The sequence below is a fragment of the Prionailurus bengalensis genome, chromosome D3, assembly GCF_016509475.1.
Source record: "Prionailurus bengalensis isolate Pbe53 chromosome D3, Fcat_Pben_1.1_paternal_pri, whole genome shotgun sequence".
Lineage (NCBI taxonomy): Eukaryota > Metazoa > Chordata > Mammalia > Carnivora > Felidae > Prionailurus > Prionailurus bengalensis.
Window position 1 is genome coordinate 70,249,766 of NC_057356.1, and position 13,092 is coordinate 70,262,857.

At 37.6% G+C, this 13,092-nt stretch overlaps 1 protein-coding gene across 1 annotated transcript in view; it reads left to right on the forward strand.

Moving 5' to 3' along the window:
- The window catches only part of ME2 (malic enzyme 2), a 53,800-nt gene that overhangs the window by 920 nt on the left and 39,788 nt on the right, over positions 1-13,092 (forward strand). The window contains exon 2 of the mRNA XM_043558852.1: positions 6,901-7,020. Coding sequence (XP_043414787.1) covers positions 6,913-7,020 — 108 coding nt within the window. The 5' untranslated portion in view covers positions 6,901-6,912. The remainder of the gene's footprint in view (positions 1-6,900; positions 7,021-13,092) is intronic.

A 13,092-nucleotide genomic window follows, 5' to 3' on the forward strand; every position in this document is an offset into this window, starting at 1 on the left:
CTTCCCGCCCCGGAGTGAGATCCTGTGGCCTCCAGAACCCGAGCATCGCTCCCTTCCGCGCCCTTTGAACACCCGATTTTGTGGCTAGACACCTATTACCAATGTCTTTCTGCAGGGATGAATTAATGACAGGAGTTAGGCGCTGTGTGTGTGTGTGTGTGCGCGCGCGCGCGCTCGTTCGTGTGTGTGTGTGTGTGTGTGTGTGTGTGTGTGTGTTAGTTCGTTCCTCTCTTTAAAGGAAGTTTGTTAGGAGCTAGAAAGTTCTAAGATTGGAACAGTTCTGTCAGGCAAAATGTCATAAGTAGACCAGGACTGGCAGGTGTTCCTTTGACGCTGGTGGTAACCACTTCTGCTCGTGTGGTGGTGTTACATTTTCGATCCTGGAATTGACTTTCTTTCTTACGAAAATAATTCCAGAAAGCTTGTTGCCTTTTAATGAGAAGCATAATCAAAACAATACATTTTTTTTTCAAAATAAAAATCTTAACAGTAGTGCTTCCTTACAAAACGTAGTGTTACCTCCTATCAGATTTACCTTCCTGATGCTTGTGGCAATCACTTCTGGCAAAATAATAGCAATGTTGTTTCTTTTAGTGTTGCTATTGGTAGCAATGGAAGCACTATTGATTGTCATTTACGGTCTGGACACTACTCTCTACGTGAGTCATTTCAAAATAACTTTGAGGTTGGTACTGTTATTTCCCCTTTACAAATGAATAAACTCAGGCTTAAGAAGGTTAAGTAACTTGCGCAAGATCCCGGGTTTTAGGTAGCAAAGCCTGGATTTGAACTCAAGCAGAATCAGGCAATTTACCATAACAGCTCCAGCCCCCTCTTAACCTTGCCTTGTATGCTTCTTAAGCATTGTTCATGTTGTTGAGCTAGTTGCAAAGTTGTACTCATGAATTTTAATTTTAAAATTTATTCTTCACTCATAAATTTATTCTTTAGTTTCCAGGCATCCTGGAAGTTAGAGAAGAAATGGTTGCCCACATTTACCCCTCCTCAGCTGTCCTTGTATTGTATGAGCGTGTGTGTGTGTGTGTGTGTGTGTGTGTGTGTGTATATACTAATTCTAGTAGTTATACAAAATATAGATAAGTATAGAATCTACTGTGTAATTACTAAAACTAATTGAGTTACATGTTACTATGTTACATGGTTTGCAGAAATATAGAGAAAAAAACAGTTTAACTCTTGGCTTCTAATATTGAACCTTTAATTAGGTTTGAACTCTGACTTGTAACCTATATCTGACTCTTTTATGGTAGTTATAAAGACTTAATGAGAAGTTAGGCATAACGGCCAGATATGCTGCTATAACCTTTATCATAGGTTAATAGGGAATATTGGGCTATGCTTTTGTAGAAGTTCTTCATTCTCTTGAGAATTAAATATACCCTTGCTCAGTAGTTATTCCTGAGAAAGAAGCGTTTACAGATTTCACCCTTAGAAGGTGTTTATGTGTAATGTTTTTTCTTTCATACATTTGTTATGAAAACACGTTAAAAAATTCATAAAAGAAAAACTCATTTACCATTTGAGAATTTCTTTTGTAAATCAATTTCTATAATGCCATAAACTATATTTAATTTCCTATAAAAATAAGCTCTTCTCAACTATATTAAAATTTATATTAAGTTAAACTAAAATTCTAATTTATGTTGGCGAATTTTTTGACAAACTTAATAATATTTTAAAACAAGTAATGTTGAAACCTGTAATAGTTTACTGAGGATTAATTTTAGAGGGAGGACAAAATTCGTACTAAATGTCAAAATCACTCTAACATATGATTTTCTAAAAACCTATTTTATTAAAAGTTAACTTTTATTTTAAAGTCACCATTTTGATTGTATGGCTGCATATCATTTCTGTTGATCAACATGTACAAATTTCAAAAGTAATGAAAAATACTATATTGATTCTGTAGATGTTGTTTAGGATGACATTTGATGTTGCCTGGACGTGTATGCCATCCACATTCTTATTATTGACCTAGAGATTTCATTTGAAGTCGTATAAATAAATGCTAACCATGATCATCCTTACAGCCTCTTAGTAAGGATTTCACACCAGAAGATGTTGATGCAGAAACTCACAGGCATTCGGGAGGCACCTTCTGACCACCTTAGTCTCTTACTACCACTAGTAGTGCTTAGGTAACTAACATTGAAGCACTTGGAGGGCACTGTGATAAGCATCTTACATGGATTACCTAATTTAAATCTTAAAATGGTACTGTTTAGTAGGTCCTTTTGTTTATCATCCCCACTTGAGTGATGAGAAGACTGCAACAGACTTATTCAAAATCACAGAGCTAGCACTGGCCAACCCTGGATTTAAATCTGGTAGTTGAACCCAGAGCTTGTCTTTGACTACTGCTGACCTGCCTGGATATGGATTTTATTAAATAAACCTTCACGTCAAGTAGTCAGGCTCTTAATGATGATGATAAAGATCTAATTGCTTGACACTTTATAAATACCTGATTACTACACACAGCTCTGCCCAATAGAGTTTGCCCTCCGCTAGTTCATTGATAAGAGAAGTAAGACTTGTAAGGTGGTGGTTCCCAGGCTTTGGGACTTCTTGGGCAAGCATGCACAGGGGGACAGTTGGGACCAGACATAGACTGCCAACTTTTAATTCTGTCAAGGTTAAGGACCTTTTTAAAAACTACCATAGTCTACAATGCCCGTCTTTTCATAAAAGAAAGAACATTTTTTTTATCACTAAAAAGGTATGAAGATCATGATTAGAACACAAAAACAAAGACCATAAGTTTTGTTTTATGAACGACTATATTGCATTGTCCCAATTTTTCTCATTTGGCCACAGACCCGTGAAAAACGTGTCCCAGATGAACACCAATTCAGAGACCATTTGGGAATGCCTTGGTGACACCACTGATTGCAAAATGGTGATGAGCTGAGTCCAGATTCAGACTTGGGTCTGACTACAAAACTTGTCCTCGTTGCCCCCAGTCATGACCTCTGTCTAATTTCGGTCTCCTTTGCATTGCTTCCTTTGACCCCAAGTAAGAGGCTAAGGTGAGTAGTCTCCCGCAGCCAGTGACCTAGCAGTTTCTGTCCCAGTCCAGTTTGTAAACAGCAGAGAGTAAGTTCCGGGGCAAGGCCATGTGAATGACACACCAGGGGAGAAACCACAGGCATATCTCAGTATCCCAGAAACTCACATAAGCAGGTAGCTTGATTTTGCATGTTGATTAAAAATTGGAAGCCCTGCCTTTTGGTTCCTTTTTTTACTTCACTCTCCTTCCATCACATCTGCATAACGTAACATTTTATCTTGTTGCCTCCCCAGATGATATTAAGGCTACCTGTCTCTTAGTCCTTGGTTCTAATTTTGGCAGAGCATGAACGGGGGAGGGGCAGAGAGAGAGGGAGACACAGAATCGGAAACAGGCTCCAGGCTCCGAGCCATCAGCCCAGAGCCCGACGCGGGGCTCGAACTCACAGACCGCGAGATCGTGACCTGGCTGAAGTCGGACGCTTAACCGACTGCGCCACCCAGGCGCCCCTCATGCCTGCTGTTTTAAAGACACTGTTAAAATTACTTTTATATTTTATTTTACTATCACTTACTAATAAAGTAAGTGATATAACATCTATATATTTTTTGGATATATTCTCTCATTTGATCATCAAAATTATCTGTAAGGTAGATTTGACAGGTGGTATTATCTTTATTAAACAGACTAAATTCAGTGTTTGATAGCAAAACTTTAACCAGGAGTTGAAAGTAGATGTCATGTATTAGAGTGCTGATCTTAACTTCTGAAAGGAGAAACTAATTCTCCTTACTTGCAGACTCAGTTCTTCTGGCCACCAAACATGGGATTTTTTCCCCCCACACCCAGCAATTCACCAGTTCTCAGCAGATGCTGACTGGGTGTCCTTTAATTTAACCTCATTCTGACGCTGTCCAAATGCAGATAGCGTCACATCCCACAGGTTAAGAGTTCAGTCGCAAAAGATGTCCCTACTTCAGATGCCAATTGGAAGTCCAGATTGTGACCTATACTTCTGACCTATGAACTGAGGCTTCCCACAAACCCCTCCTCAAATTGGATGATTTTATAATGGCACATTGAACTCAGAGAGATACTTTATTTGCCTTTACCGGTTTATTATAGAAGGATGCAACTCAGGAACAGATGGAAGAGATCCGTAGAACTGGGTATCGATGGGAGTCGGGGGAGGATGTGGGGCTTCCCTGCCTTCCCTGAGTGTGCCAACCCCCAGCACCTAGGTGTGTTCAACCTGAAAGCTTGGCAGATCTCCTTCTTCACGAGTCTCTAGCCCCTGCCCACTTCCCTTTTCTGGAGGTTCCGGAGTGGGGCTGAAAATTCCTGCTCTCTAATCGCTTGGTGTTTCTGGTGACCAGCTCTTCCCTGAGGCTTTGTAGTGGTCCACCCTGGGTCACCTCAAAATGGGTGGCTTATGAATAACAGAAAATACTCCTATCATGCAGAAAATTCCAAAGATTTTTAGGAACTCTGTTCCAGAAACTGGGGACAAAACCAAATACATTTCTTATTATACAACAAGTGCTAATTACAAAATGCTTTTTTTTTTTCAGATTTTCTTTGATTTAAAGTAAAAAGTATTCCATATTATTTTAGATGTGCCTACCTCACCAATATACTGCAAATACTAGTTCAGTCTTCTGGTACTAAAGTTTTAATCGTGACACATAATGCTGTCTCTCCTGGAAGAGCCACACAAACACATGATCAATGCTACCATTTCAATTTCTGTCTTTTTAAAATTTATTTTGAAATAACTTGAAAGGCTTTAGTTGCATACATCATACTTCTTGGCCCCTTAATAGTTCACTGTGTGTTTTTGAAACACAGGTGTCTCTTACATATGGTTATCAAATTCAGGAAATTTAAAATTTTACAAAACTTTTATGTAAGCTATGGTACATGTTTCAGTTTTGCCAGTTGTCCCAATAAATGTCCTTTATAGCATTTTTTTTGGATTTAGGTTTTGCATCTAGTTGTCATATGTTTAGTCTTCTTTAAATTGCAGTAGGTCCTTAGTGTTTGTCTTTCAGGACATTAACTTTTTAAAGTGGCCCAATTATTTTGTTGTATATCTCTTGTAATTCTTTATTACTATTATTATTGAAGTATATTTGACATAAAACACTGTATAAAGTTAAGATGTACAACATGTTAATTTGATATATTTATATATTGTAGTATGATTGCCATTGTAGTGATATTTATTGCTTCTAATGTTATATCATTTCTCTTTGGTGGTTGAAACAATTAAGATGTAGTCTCCTAGCAAGTTTGATGATTATAATACAGCATTGTTGTCTATATTCACTATATCATGTATTAGATCTCTAGGAGTTACTATCTCTTAAGGCTCTCACTGCAGGTTTGTACCTTTAAACATCTGTCCTATCCTCCCATCCCCCCACCCCCATCTCTCATGATTTTTGATGTTCTTATAATCATATAGATTTCTTGTTTTTGTGGCCATACTTATATACTACATTTATATGAAATACCCAGAATAGGTAAATCCATAAAGACAGTAAGCAGATTGGTGGTTTATGGGCACTGGGGGAGGGGAAAAGCTGCTTAATGGGTACAGTGTTTTCTGCTGGGATAGTGATGATATTTTGGAACTAGATGTGGGGTTGCACAACATTATAGCTTTTCTAAATCCCTCCAAATTATTCACTTGAAAATGGCAAGTTTTGTTATGTGAATTTCACTTCACTTAAAAAATAATCCCAATATAAACGGTTTGCTGCACCCCCCATACAAACCCTTGATTTCTCAAAAACTACAAATTCCACTAAGAACTTATTGCGGGATCATTGCAATGATTTGTAATAATTACGATACATGGGCATTGCACGTTGATTTTTGGTGGGAGAATTGATATGCAGAAGAATCTATTACATTCCTGTCATTTAATGTTTAATGTATTATGTAGAATTTTCCATTTTGAAAAATTCCTATGTGTTTGTGATGGACAGGAAAGGGTAAAAGCATGTTTTCTAGCCAATTTGCATGTTTTTCTATGTTAAATAACAGGGTTTTTGAAAACAAAATATTTAGTACATTACATAATCCATAACACATAATATATAATTATTACATAAAAATAAGTATAGTATTATACTAATATTATATTAGTACATTAAAGTCCTACATCTAGGTTAAGAATTTGTTTGTTTTTTATTTTTTTTTGTTTTTTTAAATGTTTATTTTTTAGAGAGAGAGTGTGTGTGAGCAGGGGAGGGGCAGAGAGAAAGGGAGGCACAGAATCCGAAGCAGACTCCAGGCTCTGAGCTTTCAGCACAGAGCCCGAGGAGGGGCTCAAACTCATGTACTGCAAGATCACGACCTGAGCCTAGCAGAAGTAGGCCTCATAACCGACAGAGCCACCCAGGTGCCCCTAGGTTAAGAATTTGAATAGCTTCTCTTCCTCTAAATGTTTACGCTCCAGGCTTTTCTGTTACTTAACTTTTCCACCTTCAGCCTAGACTCCCACACCCATTTACATGTTTACTAGATGTCACCTTGTTTCTTAATCTCTCCATTTTTTGGTCCCATAAATGGGAGATACATTCCTTGTCACACTTGGGTAGATAAGAAAAAGAATAAGTGTTTAGCACATTTTGTAGTGTACCATATATACGAAATGGCAATGATGAGTAACCAGGGTCAGTCTTTGCCTTCACCCAACTATTACTCTTTTACAACCGTTGCAACCTGTAGAAACATAAATGTACTTTGAAAAAGCTTTATCAAGTGTGGAAAATTAGGCTTTCTATATCTGCTTTTGAAAACTGATACCTGATGTGCATGCAGTTCTCTGAAAAGTTTATTTGCTTCTTTTTTCCCAGGTGAAAGGAAAGATGTTGTCCCGGATCAGAGTAGTTGCTGCTCCTTGTACTCTGGCACGTCGTCATTTGCACATAAAAGAGAAAGGCAAGCCACTCATGTTGAACCCAAGAACAAACAAGGCTAGTAACTTTAATACTAACATAACATTTTCTCTCTTCCTGGAAAAAGTTTGATATATTTCAGACTGATAAAGCATGAACTTTTTGTATTTTGTAGCTTTATCCTAAAAGTATTCAGAGGTATTTGCTTTTTCTGCATGACTTTTCCCTTTTCTCCATGTGGCAAGAATTGTGGCTGCATTATGGCTCCCAGTTTCACCCCTCACAACTTCTACCACCAGAAAAAGATTGACTTTATTTCTTAGTTTCAGCTCAAAAAAATCCCTAGAATAGCAGTTAGCCAGGATTTTTAGCCAGGGTGGGATATTTAGATTTACCCAGCTCAAATCAGGTACTTACCCTGGACCAATCTAATTGAGCCCTTGGAAGATGGAGTCAAAATTGTAAAATAAAATTTCATCTAATGTCCACCCCTACCGTACCTCCAACCAGCTTTTTGGACAAAAATCATTGTGTACAAGTGCTTTTGCCCAGTAATCTCATAGTGCTACTTCAACGTTTATTTATTTTTGGGACAGAGAGAGACAGAGCATGAACGGGGGAGGGGCAGAGAGAGAGGGAGACACAGAATCGGAAACAGGCTCCAGGCTCCGAGCCATCAGCCCAGAGCCCGACGCGGGGCTCGAACTCCCGGACCGCGAGATCGTGACCTGGCTGAAGTCGGACGCTTAACCGACTGCGCCACCCAGGCGCCCTTCATAGTGCTACTTCAAAGTGGGGAGACTTCTGACCCTCTTTACAACTCTTGGGGCAGAAGTGGCAGGCATTATTGATACCTAGTCTTGCCTTAATTCTGTACCCAAAGTGTGTTCAGTGGGCAAGTCCCTCTCTATTTTTTAGTGGTGATATTAATTAGGAAATACACATAGTTCTGAAAAAAGATTTCTTACAGAAAGCTTGTAAGAGGATACATTGGATTTATTGTAATATGGAGAGTTACCTCTTGGAAAGGGTGCATGCAGATTAAGTTGTGATTTATTTTAAAACAATGGTCATCAGAAATTTGCCAGTCCCGTTTATTTCCTCTGGTGGGGGTTGGGCATAATTAATTGTACAGTATATGTTTTGAAGGATTTCAGGCCTGCAAGAGGAAGTTTGATCAAGGGTCACGCAGAGCGCCTTATCTTTGCATTTTTGGTACCTTGCACAGAAATGAGAATTCTGTAGGCAGTGGTGAATTAAATGAAGCTTAATGAGGGATGTTCTGATTCTCTCTCTTTTTTTTTTTTTTTTGGCCTCACTTCCCCAAATCTTGCTTGCTCTCCAAGATGCAACTCACTCAAATCCAGTTCTCCTGTAGAGCCTTTTCATACCACCATAGACTGGAATAATCTCTCCTTTCTCTGAAACCCTGTAGCGGTTTTTATCTTCCTGTTCCTGTGGCAAGTAATCAATGTATGTTGCTGCGTGCTTCCTTTCATGTCTTAAGCTGTCCTTGAAGTAGTTGATGGTCGTTGCGTTTTCATGAATTTATATTCCTAACTATATTTCAGGTTCCTTTGGGGATAGGGACCATTCAAAATTTCTTAAATTTTTTACAATGCCATGAGTACAGTAAACAGTTGCTAAGTATGTTGGTTTTATTTTATTTTTATCCTTACAGAAACTATTTAAAATGTACTGTGAGGAGATTATAAGAAATTTATAAAATACATTAAGTGGCAAATTAATTTTAAGAAGGAGGGTAGTCTAAAATGCATTACGGTACTTCTGTACAGAAAATAAAATCTAATGCTCTGGCCCTCTGAAATCTCTAAGGTTGGATAGCATCTGTGTGGTTATCTCATTGAAAGATCACTTTTGGAAGCCCTGTAAGCATCAGAAAGAGTTATTTTGTCGTGTGTGTTTAAGAAGGAACATAGACTGTGATTCCCAATTTGAGGGTCATGAAGTCCTTGGGGACTTAAAAGAAATCAGGTATGTGCTTCAAACATTGTAGACTAAATGTCTTAAGAGTATGTTGCTGCTGCGATTAATAAAATAGTAATATAAGGCAGTACTGAATTCTTTTAAGATTGTAATCTTTTAACACATCCCAGCGGGGCGCCTGAGTGACTCAGTTAACCATCAAACTTCAGCTCAGGTCACAAAATCAGGGTTCATGGGTTTGAACCCTGCATTGGGCCCTGCACTAAGTCCAGAGCCTGCTTTGAATTCTCTCTCTCTCTCTCTCTCAAAATAAATAAATAAACTTAAAAAAAAAAAACACATCCCAGAAATTGAAAGGATGAATTGGACAATTAAAAAAAATAAATCAAAAAAGATTGTAATCTTTTAAGATGTCTGGAATCACTGTCTACTAAAAGCATACCTGTTATTATGTCTGTAAGACTTTTTCATTGTGGTAAATAGTATACAATTTACAGTTTTAACCATTTAAAATTGACAGGTCAGTCACATTAAGTACGTTCAGAGTCATGCATCCTTCACCGGAAATGGAAACCCAGAACCCATTCAGCAGTCACTCCCCATTTCCCTTTCCCCTCCTCAGCCCCTGGCAGCCACTAATCTGTTTTCTCTTCCTATAGATTTGCCTATTCTGGTATGAATATGAAATTCTTTATGAAATTTTTTAAAGTCCTTATACTTAAAAAAATTTTTTATGTTTTTATTTATTTTTGAGAAGAGAGAGACAGGCATGAGCAGGGGAGGGGTAGAGAGAAAGAGGGAGACACAGAATCGGAAGCAGGCTCCAGGCTCTGAGCTGTCAGCACAGAGCCCGACGTGGGGCTTGAACTCACAAGCTGTGAGATCATGACCTGAGCTGAAGTTGGAAGCCCAACCAACTGAGCCACCCGGGCGCCCCAAAGTCCTTATACTTTAAAGGACAGTGAACGTCACTGTGCTAGGTTATAAGCAGGACTTTAGGTGTTAATTTGAATTTGGTAGCCATGAAACTTTGGCTCTTCACTTAACCTCTCCAGACCCGAGTTTTCACCCTTAAATCATTAGGTAATATAGCATTTTGAAATGTTCAGAAAGCATTACAAATTTTTTTCACCATGACCAAGTGGGATTTATACCTGGGATGCAGGGCTGGTTCAATATCCTGAAACGTTCAAAAGGCTGTGCAAGTTTAAGATTGGATTTCTCCTTCCGTCCTCATGCTCATTTGGCTATTTATTTACTTAACTTATTTTTTAAATTTTACTTGAGAGAGAGAGAGAGAGAGAGAGAGAGAGAGAGAGAGAGAGAGAGAGATTCACAAGCAGGGGCAGAGGGAGAAGGAGAGAGAATCCCAAGCAGATTCCATGCTGTGAGCTCAGAGCCTGACAGGCGGCTCATTCCACGGACTGCAAATTCATGATCTGAGCCAAAAGCAAGAGTCAGATGCTTAACTGACTGATTGCCTAACTTTCTAGATAATTTTTTGAAACTGATCTCTGTATCCTTTGTTGTAGGAAGTTTGCACTTCCCAGTTTTGTACCTGGAGCTCTGGCTTTATGGTTATTAGTTCTGTGGGGGTTTTTGTTTGTTTTTTATTTTAACTTCCCCTGGCTATATGTCTAATAGGTAAACTAATTCAAATTTTTATTGTTTGTGTAAATAATAATCATATTATGACTAATGAAAAATTGCATTCCTACTACCCCAGTACATCATCTGTTTTTATTTTGCCAAATCCCCTTAAAAGTATATTTACCTTTGAGATTGTAGTATACAATTTTATATGCCATTTTACTACTGGGAAGAGTGTATTATAAATAATCTCCATGATGCTTCGTAAGCCTTTTATATATGGCTGCATCATAATTTAGTAGATAGGTTTGGAATCATTAAGACTAAAGAGAGACCCCCTTGACTCTTACATGCTGTGTTATCTTCAGTGTAAGGTTATACCTACAGTTTCTTTATCTAGACTGCCGTGGAGAAAAAGGAAAATTCTAAAGCTACTTTAGGCACTGTAAATGCTTTATAAATGTGAGTTACCCCCTCCAGGGGATGTTTTGTAATTTAGTGAGCCATGACCCTATTATTGAATATAATTTTCAATTTTGACATTATGAATCATTAGTTACTAGTTATCAGTTTTATAAGTAGGTATTTGGTAATTTCCTAATCCCTAACAGATTATTCTGATTGTATTTGGAAGGAAAGATATAGAAGGGGCCTTTTATGTCTCCCCAGTGTTTACTTGTAACACTCAAGTCTAGTTAACAGATTTTTATCAATATTGACTTATGTGAGAAAACTAGGTGTGTCTACAGGAAAAAGCTCAGGGGATCTTTCAGGATTGGTCAGAGGAGGTACACTTCTACTGTGTTAATGGCAGGGTATTGCTGTTGCATAGATGAGAAAAGGGCAGACTTGGTGGAACAGGTGGCATTGAGAAATGGAGAGGGAGAGGCTGACTGTTAAAGAACTAATCAAGGCATTCATTTTAAGCTAGTGTCATCTTTGCAGACTTGCTTCACTTATTAATACCAGGCTAGAAAATTTAGGCATTTGATCAACTACTAACGTAAATACTCAACATATAAAAATGTTTTTAAATCATTTTCACTTCGACCTTGCATTATAAATAAAATGCTTTTGAGTGTCCCTTAAACCTAGATAGGAGATAGGCAGGGACACCTTGTATAGCCAACTCATTTGTCTTTGGCACTAGGATAGGCACTTTTAAGTGAACTCATTAATTCATTTAAATCTAAAGTTTAGGGTCGGCTAAAGTTTAGGGGAGCCGACTAGCTGGCTCAGTCGGCGGAGCATGTGACTCTTGATCTTGGGATCATGAGTTCGAGCTTCACGCTGGGTGCAGAGATTACTTACTTAAATAAATAAATAATTTTCAAAATAAATAAAGTTTAGCTTTTCCACTTTTGTCTTGTACTAGAGTTGGAAAAGAAAGTAAGAGTGATAGTTTGGGTTTTACATCTTTTATATTTCCCAGCCTTAGGTGAAATCTTATAAGGAGAAACATGAGTTGCAAAGGATTTAGTGATTTAAGTCTTCTCTCTTTTCTCTTTTTCCAATATAGGTGAAGCTTTGTCAGTTTTATAGATCTTTTTAAAGAGCCAACCTTTGGGTTAACTGATTTATTTTTCCAGTTGTTTTTTCTATTTTCTATTTCACTTATTTTGGCTCTAATCTTTAATACTTCCTTCCTCCTTGCTTCAGGTTTAGTTTGCTCTTTCTCTCCCCCCTAGTTTTTTAAGGTAGAAGCTTAGATGATTGATTTGAGATCTTTCTGCCTTTTTAATGTGGGTGTTTACAGCTCTAAATTTCCCTGTAAACATTGCTTTTGCTGCATTCCCTAAGTCCTAAGTTTTGGTGTGTGTGGTTGTTTGGTTTGCTTTGGTATATGTGTTTTAATTCATCTCAGAATATCTTCTAATTTCCTTTGTGATTTCTTCTTTGATCAGTTAGTCATTTATGAGTTTGTTGTTTAAAATCCAAATATTTGTGAATTCCCCAAATTTCCTTTGATTATTGATTTTTAATCTCATTGCATTATGGTTGGAGATCAGACTTTGGATGATTTCATAAATCCTTTAAAATTTATGGAGACTTATAGTTTAACATACAGTCCTGGAGAATATTCCATTTGCACTTGTTTTGAAGAATGTGTATCTTGCTGCTGTTGTGTGGAGGGTTCCATACATGTCTGTCAGGTCTAGTTGCTTTATAGTGTTATTCAGGTCTTATATTTTCTTGGCCGATTTTCTGTGTAGGTGTTTTCTCCATTATTGGAAGCGAGGTATTAAAGTCTCCAACTTGTCTTTCTTCCTTGGATCCTGTCAGTTTTTCCTTCAAGTATTCTGGACCTCTTTTACAAATGTATATATGTTTGTAATTGTTATATCTTCTTAATGGATTGACCCTTTTGTCATTATAAAATGTCCTTCTCTAGTAACAGTGTTTATTTCAAAATCTGTTTGGGTTATTGTTTACATGGTATATCGTGTTCCATCTTTTTACTTTCTACCTAATTGTATTTTTGCTATAGACAGCATAAAGTTGCCAATCCCTGCCTTCTTATTGTAGATTTTAATCCATTTACATTATCTAATGGTTGATAAGATACAGTTTAGTCTGCCATTTTGCCATTTGTTTTCTAAATGTCTTTTTTGT